General features: G+C 39.7%; 1 protein-coding gene and 1 long non-coding RNA gene across 2 annotated transcripts; one reads left to right on the forward strand and one right to left on the reverse strand.

Moving 5' to 3' along the window:
• Positions 1–1,949: 1,949 nt before the first annotated feature.
• XKR9 (XK related 9) lies at positions 1,950–8,753 on the reverse strand. The gene is made up of 3 exons (XM_026035592.1): positions 8,349–8,753; positions 3,651–3,874; positions 1,950–2,924 (listed from the first exon to the last, which is right to left on the reverse strand). The coding sequence occupies exons 1-3, from the start codon at positions 8,621–8,623 to the stop codon at positions 2,281–2,283; spliced, it is 1,143 nt and encodes a 380-aa protein (XP_025891377.1). The 5' UTR covers positions 8,624–8,753; the 3' UTR covers positions 1,950–2,280.
• Positions 8,754–10,656: 1,903 nt separating this feature from the next.
• LOC112944206 lies at positions 10,657–13,119 on the forward strand. Its single transcript, XR_003248733.1, has 2 exons — positions 10,657–10,707; positions 12,878–13,119. It is a non-coding gene; the product is annotated as an uncharacterized LOC112944206 (long non-coding RNA).
• Positions 13,120–16,494: the final 3,375 nt, after the last annotated feature.

Raw genomic sequence — 16,494 nt, forward strand, 5'->3', positions numbered from 1 at the left:
CCTTCTCAGAAGCTCACATTTCCCCAGAGATCTGATTTTCAGATAATGTAAAAAGACTGAGGTCTTCTTCCAAAAAAAAAGAATTAGACCAAATTTTATAATTTTCTACAAGACATAAATAATATTCTTCCTTCTCCAGCCTACCTAGTCCTAGTACCTTCTCAGGATTTCAGTTGAATGAACTGTAAAAATATGTAAAATAATTAAGTGATCTTAGCCTTCATAGTTCAGGATCCTTTGTTTCTTTCRTTCTTGCTGTGAGAGGAAAAGTAAGAGTAAATTCAACCTAAAGTCAGGCAGGCATTTTTCTGCCAGAGGCCCCATGACCAGCAATAAATACTCTGTAGCTAAAGGAAGCAGAGCTTGGACCATCACAGTGAATGGAGCAGGATGCTCTTTCTCCTTTAAAAATACCAACACTGCCTTTGCAGGGCAAACAGCATAATTCCTTTTTCAGGGTAGCTAGATATAAGGGTGTTGTTTTATATACTCATTTTAGCACAACTATTGCCTCAGTCTCAGGGACTGTGCTATATTATATCTCCATTTCAGGTACCACATCCTTGCTACTCATGAGTGGAAATGAAGAACTTTCCTGCCATCCTAGTGCATTATTTACTATCATGCTTTTCTGTGCAAGTCCTAAGAARGGCAGAGCGTTCAGTCCAAACTATGCTCTAGAAATTTATTTTCTTGGAAGGGGTTATGGAGATGTATCTGGTTGGCCTAGCAAAGAGAACTGTGGAAACAATTTGTGTGATAAAGTAAGAGGAAAGAAACTTCACTGAGCTGCGATGAGCCTGGAAGAAAACAAATAATATGTCATCTGCATCCATGGACTTGACACAGGGCACRGGAAGCTGCTCTGCTCCACTCTATCAACCCAAGCATCAACCCTKCCCCCAGAGTTTCATGGATGGCTTCTGTCAATCAGTAATGCTAACACATTTGGTCCTGGCAAAGTTTATCAGTTTGGCTTATCTCTCATCTCTTTTGTGAAGCTCAGTTTCCTCCCTTTGCCCGTGGCTATTCTAAATGTACTTGTGAGATACTGGAAGGTGAAAGGTGGTGTGGGGGAAGAAGCCTATTTTTTATAACTCAGATTTAAAATCTAGCAGCTCTGAAATCCCTCCTCTAAGCTTTAATTTCTGAAAAATCTGTGGTTATGAATATTATTTCCTTGTGTTGCTGATTGAGCATTTGAAAAATGGACTGAAAAGTTCTGCATTCTGCCAGAAAAATCTTGCTGGACAGGCTCGCTATTCCATCGTTTCCCAGCCCTATTCAGTCCTGGCCCTGCTAAAGCAACTTATCAGAACATTTGCTTCTCTTTTCTCTAGGGACAGCGGTAAAAAAAAGCTATGGCACAACATGCCTTGCATATCTATCTGTTTTAGTGGAAATCTACATTTAAACTATTACATCTTAAAGCTCAAAGGAGCAGGAAGCTTCCAAGGAGACTGTTCTTCCTTCATATGCAAGACGCATGCTGCTACCAATAAATCACTCAGATTGCTATTGCAGTCTGGAACAACAAGGTGGCATCATCCCTAAACGCAAGAAGGTGTGTGAAAGGCTAGCACAACGAAAACGGTAAAGGGGTCATTAAGGCACCTAGAAGATAAAGTGATTGCAATACCTCCCCAAACTTCCTTGTTGCAAGGTGGTGATTGTGCCATAAATCAAAGCTGTCGTTCTTCAGGGGATATTTAAGGAGGCAGGAAGGATTGTAGCTACAGTCAGCTAAAGAAGAACTGTAGCTCTTGCACTAATGGGGTGAAGCAGAGATAGCAGATCACTGCCACTGCTTATTTCATACGCACTCCTCCTTCCTTCCAGCAGCAGAGAAAAACAACCTTTGTTTTGAACAAACTCAACATGATTGAATAAATATCATCATCAAACTCAACATGAATAAATATCAATATGATATTTATTTAAATATCATATGCTATTAATGCTAGCTTGCTTTTGCTTCACTTTCAGCTTCTCCTATGTTTTATTTGCATTGCTAAAAACTGGAACAGTGAATTGGGTTGGAAGGATAGCTCTCATGGCTCATTTTTCAAAAATAGCTTTGGCTAACCTACAAATAAATTGTCATATAGCAAAGGCTTTATGCAACATTACAGAAGACAATATTTATTCAGAAACAGTAGCTCTGATCCATTTACTTACTATTAAAAATTGAAACTATTCAGAGAAACATCAGAGAAACAGACACTCTGGGAAATATTTACTTAATATCTACATAAATATCTACATAAAAATCTATACTGCTCATTGCATAATGAAATTTTGAAATCTACCTACTTCCATTCTATCTTTCCCTCCTGACTCTCCATCAGTTTCATCTGAACATGTCTGTTGTCTGCAATACACAGTGGGATGAAAATGCCTATAATAAACAAGTAGAAAAATAATGCCTAAGACTAGACTGACAACAGTTAAGATCCCCACAATTGTAAAATGTATTTCCTTGGTAAAGGAAGGTTTCCAAAACCAATATATAAACAAAACGCCTAAAATTAGAAGGGTATGAGTAGCATAATAAATAGAAATGTTMATTTTTGTTTTTGTTCCCTTTATGTTAAAGAAGGTAAAAACTAGAATGACTCCAACAACAATTCTGTACAGATATTCCATCACCTTAGATTTGCAAAATGTTGTGTGTTGTTTCCAAGTCCACAAAAAGGCACAGCTCCAAAGAAGTATCAACAGAAATACAGAACTTCTGACACTCAGAAGAGTAATCAGTGAAATACTGAGTATCCAAGACGTGATTGTAAGCAGTTTATAGAAGAGATATACCAGCTTGGATAGCACGTGAAATTCATCTTTATCAGGCAGAGATTTTCGTAATGATATCTGATAATCAACCGTTGAATAGGAGATGCCACAAAAAGACAGGAAAATGGCAGCATCTAAACAAAACATAAGCATAAATGTTAGTCCTAAGAAAAATATACTTTATATTAAAACTTCTGAATAGTTTGGACAACTTTCTGTTTTCTTTAAACTTCTTTTACACTGTCTTTATATTTCTTTTCTGTTGTTGGACAAGTAATCTTGGCTCACATGCCTAAATCTAGGCATCTAGTGCCATTTGGGATGCCTACAGGATCCTGCCTGGCCTCCAACCACTTGGTCTTGCCTGTGTTACGTTATATTTGCCAGCTCCATACAGAGCAGACTTAGAAATAAATAAATACTTGATTCAGCAGTTGATATTGAGGCCAGGTTGTCTATAATGTAGACATCTGTAAGAGGTTCCCTTTGCATGGTCATATTTAAGGAACATCTGACTGTTTTATCCCTGTATGTGTTAACTCCATTGCTATGAATAGACCGTAGACAACAGTGCAAATCTTATTTGATGTAAGCCAACACACACAAAACAGCCTGCTCTGAAATGGATGCATTAATCTTATTCAACAACTTCTTTTCAAATRAGGTATCATGTTTATAGTAAATATTATGACTTGTTACAGTGAAGTCTTAGCAAAACAGACCATCTAGTAGACACAAATTAMAACTAAATGCAGAGTAGTCAAACTGTGGAGTGTGTGATTAAAATATTATCCAACARCATGAATTATCTATTAAAATACGATACTAAGTTTCCAAATTAAGGAGAAAGAAGGACTCACATTGACAGAAGCTGGTTTTGTCATGTTCCATGAGGATGTAAATCTGGACAAGGAGTTGAGGACTGCTCTCGAGAAAAGTCTTGAATACCTTGAGCATGCTAATATCAGTCATTATATCAATGGCTTGTTTATGAATGAAATTGGGATGCTCTCTTTCTGATACATCGCCATTACTGTTTTGTTTAAATGCAGCCTGGTAGCTGTATTTCAAAGCAAACCAATACCTATAAGAAAGGAAACTTGATTAGATAGTGGTTTTGAGAAGTAAAACAACTTCAGAAAATGGAAGGGACTAATGAAATTAATAATAGAACAGTCCCTTAACAGAACAGAATGAGGCATGAATAAGATTACAACCTTTATTTTGTTAACTTCTTATTTATTTAAAAGTACTACATAGCAGTGTAAAAGTRTGTTACTAAACATACAAAAGGACCACAAGCAGCGGTGAGGAAGATGAAATCATCAATATGAACTCTCAGGAAAAGATTCAAATGCTAATAACACCCATATCAACCCACCACCACCATCACCACAAGAATGCAGCCACTGGCCCTTGGTCCCAAGGGAACAGAGGAATGGTGAGCACTCCTTCAGAAAAAAGGGTGGAAGCTAAGAAATATGTGTATAATAATGTGTGTTAACTGTATCATTACTATTATCAACACTTTTTCCGCACGGAAGGATTCTTTCTTTGTCTGTATCAGATCTGGACTAATAATAATTCTTATATTAGGCTATTAAGATTTCAATTATATTACCAATAAATTCTTGACTCTATATGTAAGGTATATATGCCCATAAATAAGATTTTGAGCTTAACAGTCTTCAGTCATCATCTTCAAACTCTGATTTGTTCTGTTCCCAGAACTTGTGAACTTCTAATATCCTTCTCCAGTGAACCTACTTTGACTATGTAAAGCAGGAAAGGACAGCAAAAGCAGTCCATCCTTCTCCAGAAAATTCATTATTTTGCTCACAATTCTGGTATTATAAATATTGCTGAATGACTTTCCCCTCATCAGAAGAATTCAGTCATTCGGGCTATGAGGATGGTATTGTTCCTTCGGAGCTAGTTTTAGGAGAAAGCAAGGAGAGCTCCACAGAACCTCACTTGGTTATGTGAGGCTGTCTGCAAGTCTGCCAGCCTGCAGGAAGGGCAAGGCCCCATGCCACTCTCTGCATTTAAGGTGATTTCAAGGTGCATGCTGAAATGTCAGAGTTTCCTAGTTCCCCAGTTGTCCACAGGATGAATAAAACCCAGATGCTTGCATTTCCTTTACACARAAACAAGAGGGCAGGATATCACGAGACACCCAGACTTCATCCCACTGCTCATTCATGGCTTTGGAGCACAGTGCTCTGCAGCTTGCAAAGGACACTCAGAAGTATCTCCTCGAGTGTTAAAAGTTTAACCTCCGCTGTCTTTAAAGAGCAAATTCTTTGACCACATAGGACATGGTATAAAGGGTCCCCCAGTAGCCACAAGTGAAGATTTGCAGATTTTTTGCTAGGGGAATATTAGAGGAATCATTGCTTATTCCCTAGTATAATATCCAAGTGTGCTTCATACAGGGGTTAACACCCCAGAGCTTGAAACATGGAAGCATCAGCTGTAGGTGTGGAACAGCACTGMCACCCTGCAGGGGCCTAAGGGATCCTTTGTCCTTCTCTTATGGAAGTTCAGAGACCGCAGCCCTGCCTTTTAGGCCGTACTTTGATTCTGTGAGTTGGCTGTAGCTTCAACATTTATTCCCAAAGGGTACTGTTTTCTTGGTTTATGTTGTTCTGTATTTCTCTTACTGTTTTCTGAGTAATCTCCCGTAAGTAAAGAACTAAGCTGTTTGGCAAATGATCTATAGCTTTTTCAGTTTAGAAAATAATTAGGAGTCTAAAACATATGGTTCTTGCATCCAAGGTGTAAACATCTGGAGAATTTGCAGTGTTTTCAAGAAAAAAAAAATAGAGTAGACCAATCTGTTACTTCTCCATACATTCATTCAACAAAGTCTGTGTTTGTTMAAGCAGCAAGAAGTGGAAACCAGCTGTACAAATTTCAAGCTCCAGAGCTTACAGCTGAGAAGGCAGATGATGAGCAAGACAAACACCAGACATGGTGTAAAAGGAATATTTCAGTTGGATGCACACTTGATATCATCTGTCAGGTTTCAAAGCATATTGCTTCTAAACCTAGTATGTTATGCTGTTAATAATGTTATCAGATGGTACGTCAGTATTTTTCATTACTTGTAGCTATTTCAGTTAATCCACTTCTGCCTTGAATACTGTATAAAATACATTTTTTCTAGAAAAAAAATGAATATTTCAGTTTCTCCTTGACAAAATCTCCATTACATGATGATAGGTAAGTGAGGTGGCATTCCCTGAGCTGCACAGACTGTGTCACTTAGRCTATAGCTGTCACTTAGCAGACTATAGCTCCCCATGACAGATCTTTCCTCTTTAAGGCACCTTGAGCATGCACTACCTTTCTAATCAGCCCATTGGCATGCAATATTAGGACATTTTAAGWAGGGTCTATAATAGATTTTTAGGCTTAGCTTGGACAACTGCAATCACCTTCAAGAGGAAAGTTTACTAAAGCACAGATCAGACCCAATTTTTCTCATTTATCATGCCCCATGGCTCAGCTGAACACTGTGCCTGCTCTGAAACTATTATAATCATAGTATAGCAATRATATATGCCTTATTGTAACAGTTTACTCTTTCCATCTCATAAATGGAAAAAACATTCTTTGAAAAAGCAATTGGAATTAAAAAATGCATTCATTAAAATATTTTATTAGTTATGTATTTTAGGTAAATGTAGCCTTAAACCTTAAACTGAAGGTGCAGTGGGTAATCCAGACAAATACAGGGTTGCCATATGCTTTATGTTAATTCTCTTTAGAGCATGATCTTAACTATTAGGGTACTTGTATTAGAAAGGAGATGGGGCTTCCAAGCAGTATCTGTGAGCACTTCACAGGTGGAAGAGGAAACACAGAGCAAAGGTCAGCACGCTGCTAGCAGTCTGCTCTCACAGCCCGTAGTGGGCACCGGCTGTGTTAATRGGAATGCACAAGACGAAATGAAGATACAAGTATTTTTGCTGTTACACCATTGTTCATTATCGTATATGTAATGACTTTGTTGAGGAATGTCTCTGTCAGTCACTGCCATAGTTTCCAAAGGAAAGGAATTACAGACCAGAAATTTGTTTGCGGGTAGGTATGCCCTACTTTAAAGAACACAAAATATGCTTAAAAGTAGGAAACCCTTCTCATTCCACTCAGAGGACAGTTACACCACCACATAGTGTATTAAGTTTAGCCCAGAAGCGGGGTTGATTATGTAGCTCTGAACCCCAAAAATGCTGTGCTTAGACAGCCTCTGGTGCCTGAACCAGCTCATTTAAACATAACTCAGGGGACTCTCTGTCCTTGAGAACTTCCTACAGCTCCATCAAGGCTGCTCCTGTCCTATAAAAGTGGGGAGACTTTGATTGTCTCATTGTGTCTCCAGAGTCACACATCACAGCTACTTGGTGTAGTTGTTTCATGGCTCCCCAACTTCACATTTCAGAACTGTGCACCGTTAACTCCCCATCCATCACTGATTGATATCTTCAATACCTTCCTAATATTTTCTCCTGTGGAGCTCCCTGGTATATGCATAAATCACTAGAGGTCAGCACTTAGTGGCTAGACCCTAGTTCTCTTTATGGTGAGCAGAGAAGACCAGGTCCTGCCACAACTGGCCTTCTGGAACGGTTCGTCCCCGTGATCATGATGACTCCTCATCAGGTGACTCCTGACAAAGTTTGCCTTTATCCATAGATGATAGAGAAAGCTGGGAGAGTCATTACCTAAATCAGCTGAATAAGTTCAATGACTAAGAGAGAGGATGGGAGGGAAGTGCACACCTCAACAAAAATAAATAAATTAAAAATTAAAAATTAAAAAATTAAAATTAAACAAGTAAAAAATTAAAAAAAAAAAAAAATTGCAAAGCACCCAAGAAAACAAATATGAGAAATATAATAGCCAATCCCAAATCACAGATATCCTTTTGCTGTTATCAACTTATACTTTATAGTACGCATTATCTACTGATGGATTTTGAGGAGTGGCTCTAAGAACTTTGTAACTTTTGTTCATCAACTGGAGCCTTTTGCTCCAGTTGATGGGGGGCGGGTCCTGTCACCATTAACTCGGTCCCTGTTTCTTCTATACAAATACAGTTAGACACTCAAGTTCACAARCTACCACATACTTTGGCTGTCTGATTACTTAGAATAACCAAATGAATCCTCTTAACATCATTTTAGAAAATTATTTTTAACAGGTAGAACAGTATGTGTACCTGTAACGCAATCATTTTTATTAAATACATCCTATTAAAGAGTGATTAATCAAGTAAAGATAGGGTGTGATAGAAAAAAATATATATTACTGAAAGGCAAAATGAAGAAAGAGCTACATTTCCATCAAAACCTGACATAATGATCCCCTGGCATAAGCAGACACAAATCCATTCACCCATGTAGAGCAAGAATTGTTGATGCCAGGAGTGGATTTGTGCCTGAAGCCGTGTTAACACAACAAACTGGCACCGAAATTTCCAAAATAAGCCAKCTTATAGCAGTGTGATTTCTCTTGCTTTTTTATTTAAAAAACAACAACAAAGTGCTTACCTTATAAAAATTCCACAGTGAAAGAAATGAACTAGAAAGATCCACTTCAGCTTTTCAGGATGAGGATTTTCAAAGTCATTTTTAAACCACTCATAACTAAATAGCTGAATTACTACTGATGAAAGACCTCTAAAACACAGTATCAATATACCCCAATAGTACTGTCCCTCACAGAAATATTTACTAGCTACCCAGAAGTCSACTCCAATGTCAACTACATGAATTATAATTCCACCAACTAAAAAGATAAAATCCTGCTTACAAAATTTCATCATGCATTAGATTGTCCCTAATCTCATTCTATCCTCATTTCACACAAAGGAAAGGCAGAATAAATCTAAATACTGTCCTGCAATATAATTTTTTTTCTAGTGACACCACCTCTTCACATTGCTTTATTCCAAGGAAAGCTGGAGTATGCATTTTTATTACRGCAAACAGAATCAGAAAAAAGGGACTTCAGTTTTCCTATGTTCTTGGTTTAAATACTGAACTGACTTAACTGGTATATCTATCTCAGAAAGCAGAAATGTAAGATGTCTTTTAAATTGGTGGAGTCATTCTTCCTAGTTGCTGCTGGCTCCTAATAAAAAAAAAAAAAAAAAAAAAAAAAAGACAAAAAAAAAAGGAAAAGGAAGATCATAAGTAACAGTAATTATTTTTTTGAAGTATCATACAGCAATTTAATTTGCATGATCACATAAACAAGGAAGTATAAAAGAATGTGGGAAATAGTGAGGATACCAGTGACCAGTCAATCCAGGGAAAAGCTGCATCTCTGAACCTGCAGGTCACTCCCTCCTAACCTCATCATGCTGAACCTTAGTAAGCAGCAGCTGAGATGATTAATCAAAATAATAGTTAATAAAAATCCTAAGAAATRAGCTTACCTACGAGCTTTTAAAAAMMCAGTTTATGGGCAAAGAAGATCAAGTCCTTCCTGGAGCTTTCTTAACTTCTGCGATACTCTTCCTCACTGTGCAAAGGTTGAGAAAACTGCCTTGAACACACATCATCATTGTAGAGTACACATCATTACACGGTTCCCGACTGTGTGGCTGGCTTTGTGTCCACACATCTGGTTTAATCTTTTCTGCTTGCTTGCTCATATGCAATGACTACAGTAATGAAGAGCACTATGGCTCTCCCCGTTATAGACACGGAACGAGCTCGGCCTACCTGGAAATGTCCCTCTAACTACATGAGGAGTAGCTACACACAGACACCTAACCACACTGTCCACTGCACATGGAATTCATTCATAGTCAGAACTATGTTTAGATTGCTAACACTGTAAAGAGCCCTGGGATCTATTTAGGTAGTCCTTACATTTCTTTGTATCTTTGATATCTTCCAGGGGAAGCAGAAAAGCTATAGGGAATTACACTCTSCTTCATTCAGTTCCAGCTCTGCTGCCCTATAAACATTAAAATTGCGCCATCCCTTTGCAGATCTTAGGAAAAGATCTCTGGCAGCAGCCCAGAATTATGGAATGTGAGGATATGCCAAAGCCCCAAATTCCTGCTGCCACCAGGCAGTAGTGGACGATGCCTCTGGAATATCTGTGGCCGGGAATGCCAGGCAGGGGGAAGGGCGGGTGGGGGCGGCTCGGTTTGGATTTTTGTGAATTTGGGCACGCAGCCACTGAGAGCTGACAGGAGACAATTGCTCCGTATCACATGAGCTCCCTGGAAGGTAACAACTATTCTTAGCTCGTGTTGACTGAGCTATTCTACACRGTGGCCCAGCTACAAATGCACAGAGAATCTAAGCTCTTAATTTCTAGTGAAGACAGTGGGGACCTAATAGCCTAAGTAGGAGCTGGGCATCTTCACATTATTTTTTTGGATCTAGGCCTCAGTTATTTCTAGCTTCTTGTTCTGTCTCCTACTTAGGTTTCATGTCCGGGCCCAGACGAGGTCAGCAAAATCTGGTGATCTCACGTCTGGGATAGCTGGAATCCTTTCACGGCCCTTTCCTACCGCCCTCAGAAAAACGCCACTATCTCTTTCAAATCACTAACACAATTCACATCCAGGGAAGTGGACTTTGTAATGCAGTCCAGCATAAACCGAACTTTGTGTTAACTAATGTTTCATTAACTGAAAGCTTGCCTAAGAACAAASTTCCAAGTATATTAGCAGGGTCCATTCAGGAGCATTCCAAAACACTGTATTTACTTAACATTTACTTAACACTTATTTACATAAGAACATGTTATTCTCCAACTTGATGTACCTACCACCTTGGTCAAGCTTTATCCTTTTATGAGCAGAAAATTAAGCCTATTTTTCAGAGCAGAGAATGAAAAATAACTAAATTCACTAACTGACCACTGCAGGAAACATAACAGCAAAAGGTAAGTGAATGACTGGATGCGTCAGTATACCAAGATTCACATTTAATGAGTATCACTGAATATTTAAGAGGCAGAGGGTAATGTCTAATTTTGTTCTTAAAGTGAATAATAGGATAATTTGACTTCTCTCTGTGCACAACCTTCCCATCATTTTTCTACCTAAGCACTTCACCGACAAGAAATAATTTATCTTTGAATAGGATTCCTTCCTGGCTTTGAAGCAAGGAAGTCCTACTGCCAAGGAAGCCCAGACTGCGCAGAGAAGTGAAATCTCCATTGAAGACTCCAGCCCTTAACAGCCACTGTATTTTATTGAGAATATAGAGCATGTTTAAATACACCAAGTGGGGCACAGTAAGTGCTACTGGGAGAGAATAGTTTGGATCACACAGAATTATCYGGTCCCTGGTCTTATAAAAAGTACAAGATTTAATACAATAGGAGCAAGAAGAGTAGAGTGCCTATCATAAATATGGTGTCATAAATATGTCTTCTCTAACCATTAAAATATTTTTACAGAGTCATTTTGCAATAAAGTAGAAAMAGGAAAATGTTATTAACTAAGCCTTCACTTCTTGCAGTACTTTTCAAATGCTATAAAATACAGACTTACCTTAATACCTGCCGGGGATAAAAACAGGTTTTTCATTTAAAAAATGTGTAGTTTTGTTTATTTGCCGGTTTCCCATWTATCGCTTTGTGAAACTTACAAAATAAGAAAAGTTCAAGGACTTACTGGCTGAACAAACTGAAACTGAAATCGTTTTGCTAACCACATGACGCAGTTAATAATTTACTGCTTGTCAAGAACTGTCATTCTTAAGAATGTTATAAAAAAAATCTATTCTAAAGACCTATCCTGTTTAGCAGTCTCTGCTTATGGTTACTTTATTATAAATAACTTCAATAAATTCTCATATTTCTCCATAAAGATTAACAAAAAAAAGTCCCCTACTTTTCCTCTGTAGCTGTGTATATCTATGTATGCATATTTGAACTTGCAATCTAATTTCTTAGCAAAAACCAAGAAATATTTATGAAAATATGCGTGTATTTATTTCTATATTTGTATATATGTGTGCATATCTATTTGTATGTTCATATATATGTTTGAAAGATTTCCGAACAACAATTTTTTGGCTGAAGTTGAAAAGGACACTAAAATGTACTTTAAAATAAATATATATATATATATATATATATAAAGGCTTTTCTATATGAAGATACAACATGCATCTAACATGCATACTTTAATAAACAAGTGATTAAAAGCGCTTTCCTGTGGTAAAACTGTAGGTGTTTGCAGGAGTCTGTTCCAGCAGGGCCATCAGCCCTCAACACACAACTTTTATGCTAGTGAACAGGAGCCAGGATTCAGCCCCTGCGGCTGCACTGCCCAGGACAGTGCATGCACTGGGGAGGTTAGTTTAGCTTTTCTACACTTACGACAGGAGATGGAATCACATGGGTGTTTCCACAGGATCCTGTCTTTTCTTGTGCTCTCTCTCCCCCTTAATAGGTCAGAAATATCTCAGGGCTAGGCTGGACTTGGAACACCTGCAATACCAGTATTCCCTGGTGTCCCCACTTAAATGAAAGGAGTCAACCAGTTGTGTCAGTTTTCCAAGGCTAGAAAAAGCAGTGAGTGAATCCAGCGCAGGACTCACGAGGTCCTGGTGAGGTGGCACCTGCTTATCCCTGCACAACACACTAGGAAAACACATTAGGACATCAGTGGCCAATGAAGGACTGTGAAGATGAAAAGATTCAGCYGAGGCTGCTGCCTCTTTCAAGCCCCTGAGATGCTGCAAAGGCACCAGGCCCAGGCCATGTGCACCCAGTGGACGTGCATGCCAGCAAGCTCTTGGTAGCACTGCTGGGTCTGATCAAGGCACTAATTTAAAATGTAGCTGTGTGTTATTGCTCCTCAACAAAATCCCGGTGGCTTCAGAGAAGCAGCAGCTCAGTGATTACACTGGTACCTGTAAAGACAACCACATTAATAAAAACACTCTGCTGGCGTACAGATTTTGTGAACAGTATGTCCCTCAACATTGGACAAAGTTATTTGAAGCAAATTAAAGGTCTGCTATCACCATAAGCCTACATAAATTTTACCAAGGAAGGTGAGAACGAATGCATCGTGCTCATCCTGTTTTGTGTTCCCCAGACTCTATGATCCACCTGCATAAAATTGACTGGAAGGCACCGGCCCACTGATCCCTCCTAACCTGCACTTCATTAGGAACACGATGGATTTAAAAGTGGCCAAGTTGAGCTGTGGACAAGACAACACTGCCACAAACTGACTGTGAACTAGATTACCTACATGTAGCAGCTTTCACCAACACTATTCCTCTCACCACGGATCTTGAGATTTAAAAAGTAGATGCTTCTCCAGAATTCTTTTTTTTTTTTTTTTTAATCCTGGAAAATCTCCAGTGGTCTTGGTCAATTATTAAAATCATTCCTTTACCCACTAAAGTATTGGGTAGTGTGGATGTGTGTTACTCCTGAATAACAAAAATATACATAATTTAGAAGCACAACAATAAGTATGTTATATGATGAGTTCGGTATATATTTTTAAATTCTTATAACTCCATCTCAGCTTTTAAAAATTACTAAATGAGGCTTTGCAAGCTATTTGTCCAAATAGTAACCAAACTCCTCTGGCTTTAAATGAAACCATCGTAGATCAGCTAAGGCACAAACTCCTGTAACTTTTGTTACTCCTCAAACACCACCAGCTCCACAGTGCAGAGAGAGAAGGTTTGTGTATCTGATTCTTGGACTGAAAACCAAGGAATTCATTAACCAAATTGCTGGCTGGCTGATTTATTTGTTTTCTAGATAGACTTAGCACTGAAGAAAAAAACACATCCTTAAACTGCGATAAAACTCTGGTGGTATTCRGTACATCTTGCTGTTCGCTTTCAAAGCGGGCATGAGGGAGGCTCTCTCTGCTTCATTAGTGTTAGCAGGACACTGGATCTGTCTTTGGAGTAGAGGACTTATTCCAGGCATGGAAGTTCCAGGAATTAAGGCCCGTGCTAGCACTAGCATAGAAATAAATTGAATGAAAGCACTGATCTGAACAACCCCAGGATTGCTGAAGGTATATTGTATAATTCTTCATGTTTGATACCCAGGCTTTGCAGTCAAAGAGTGAATATCAATGAATTAATACAAGTTACAGAATAAAATGCACAACTTGCCTGACTTTACCTCAGTGTAACAGCTTCCATTTCTCCTTCATGAGCCTCCARCATACTGGCACAAGCCGGATGCTACCACTGCTGCTACATGGTGTCCCAAACCCCCAGACTCCCACTCACATTCAGCGAGCCCGGAACCAGAGCCCACAGGGAATATTTATCCTCTGCACAGCATTAATATAGAGAGATTTTTATGAAAGTCTCCTAAAGACAGTTAATCATTAGTTTGTTACATCCTTTAGTATCCTCTCCACAAATTACTGTAAAGACGTGCTGTGTTACTGCGGTAGGATTCAGTGCTCCCCCCGTGAAACCTGCTCCTGTTCATTTTACTTTCAGGTCATTTTACTTATTATTGTACTAGAAATAAAAAAAAAAAAAAAAGTAAATAAAGGCACTGAAACAAAAATTCTGCAAGTAGCAAGAAATATGTGCATATCTTTAAAAAAAAAAGGTTTTATAGATAGTAAGATATCATAATATGTAATCTTACTATAAGTAGTAAGATTGCATATTAAAGTAACAGCATCAAAACCTACCAGACAAAAAAAGTTTCAATGATACTGTCTATGAAAATGATAAAAGTATCTAAAGAAACTTTCTAAGAAATATTCAGTGGAGTCTAATTATCACAAAATTACCTTTTTTGCACTTAGATAATAACAGGCTGTTATTCAGTCACAGTAGAAAGGCATTTACCCTCAACAWTTATGCCTATTAACTTCTGTCTTAAAAGAAAAATTACTTTTAAGCTGATGGGTTTATGCAGGAAATGAAGATGATTATCTTAGGGAAAGAAAGAACCTACAGTTATTTCTCCAAAGGCACCCACTGCTACCACCTACAGACGAAAGGGATTCACAACTCCTGCCTACTACATACATACATTACTGCAATAGTAGTAATAATCAATCTCTGAAAAACAAAGCTATAGTTCCCCCCGCCCCCAGAAATTTAAATTTYGATAAAACCAAACCTGTCATGCTAAAAATAACTGGCAATTTAAGTCTTGAGCTTTTAAAAGTACTTTAGAGTTATTAACGGCATTCAAGATCTTTGGGCAAATCGTGAGAGATTTTAGAAATCTTCTTTAAAATTACAGAATAATGATAAAAATGTAAGCCTCTGAAATACACAACTGGCCTTTTTTTTTTTTTTTTTTTTTAACTGCACGGCAGCAAAATTTTGCCAAGCAACTGAAAGTGGGTTGAATTTACCACCAAATAAGCTGGCACCTTATGCTGGCACGCATTCACCTGTGCATTACAAATACCAGCGTAACAGGGTAGAGTACCACCTTTTTGAGTAATTCCAGGTCTATTCACAGTTTCTTGAAAAAAAGGGTAGAAAGGAAAAAATATGGAAAGATGCAGAAAGACACTGGAATACTGCTAGCTGCTTACTCTAGCAGCATAGATCTGAACAAAATGCTGATTTCCTTTGACCTGAAATATCCTTTTCTGTTTATCTGTAGCCCCTGCTTTGACAAGTTTGGAAATAAATGTAACGTTTCGGCAGAAATAACAATTCAGATAAATAAAGGCAATTGACTTGAAGGCCTAAACATAGGGATGGCCTGTGCCTGTACTACAGCCCAGTTCTTGACTGCGTTTTCTCTGATGCTGGACAATTCACGCCTGCAGTCCACAGCCTGTGCCCACACACAGATATTGGCACTGCCGTGTCCCCAGGCCAGGCCTGCCTCTTGTGCACCACAGAGCAAACTCTTCAGCTGGGGGGTGACTCCAAGGCACTGGATGCTCCCCGCGCAGCCGCAGGGTTGGCGCTTCCCACGTGCTGACACACAGGTAAGTCGCGCTCGCACTCGGGTAAGCCAGCAGGGATGAGGCAGCCCGGAGGCAAAGCCGTGGGTCCCCGCATGGCTGAGATGCCGGCCCTGCTCTCYGGCCCACTGGGCAGCTGGAGGCACCGGCTCTTCCCTGTCCGTGGCGGGCAGTGACAGGCCTTGAACAGCGCGTTGATATGTTGACACCTGCAACGTGTGCTTGACATATTGGCACCTGCAACGTGTGTAGCATGGCCTGGCTGGTGGCAGGGCCACCTTCCAGGTCACCTCCCTCCCTGCTCCATCCTCCGCCTCTCCATGGATCTGCAAGCCGAGCAGGGCAGAAGATCTACGGGGGACTCTAGGCCAGTGAAGGTGGAAGAGCAAACAGGGAGTACGTGTCCAGCTGGCTTGTCCTGGCTGGGAACAYGACCGTCCCTAGCACACTTTAGCCTTTAACAGCTCATCCCCAGCAGGTTTCACCATTGCTCGCCCACATCAGAGTTCAACCACACCACAGGTTTTAATTTGCGAAGCTTTATTAAGCTCTATTGGAGCCCCGTAGTTCTGTGTTCGCCCCCACGCCTTGCCGAGCCGCTCGCTCCCAACAAGCCTTTAGGAAGCGCCTCTCGCGTCCTACGGGGGTGTTTGTGCCCCGCCGCGGGAAGCAGCCCTGCCTGCCCACGTAAACCCCACAAACGGCTCCGGCTTCCAAGACCCGCCGCCGCCCGCCCGGCCGCAGGCGGAGCCGCCGGCGCCGCGGGGGGGCCCACGCGCACGCGC

This window comes from Nothoprocta perdicaria, unplaced genomic scaffold, assembly GCF_003342845.1.
Source record: "Nothoprocta perdicaria isolate Ctin4 unplaced genomic scaffold, notPer1 scaffold_162, whole genome shotgun sequence".
Classification (NCBI taxonomy): domain Eukaryota; kingdom Metazoa; phylum Chordata; class Aves; order Tinamiformes; family Tinamidae; genus Nothoprocta; species Nothoprocta perdicaria.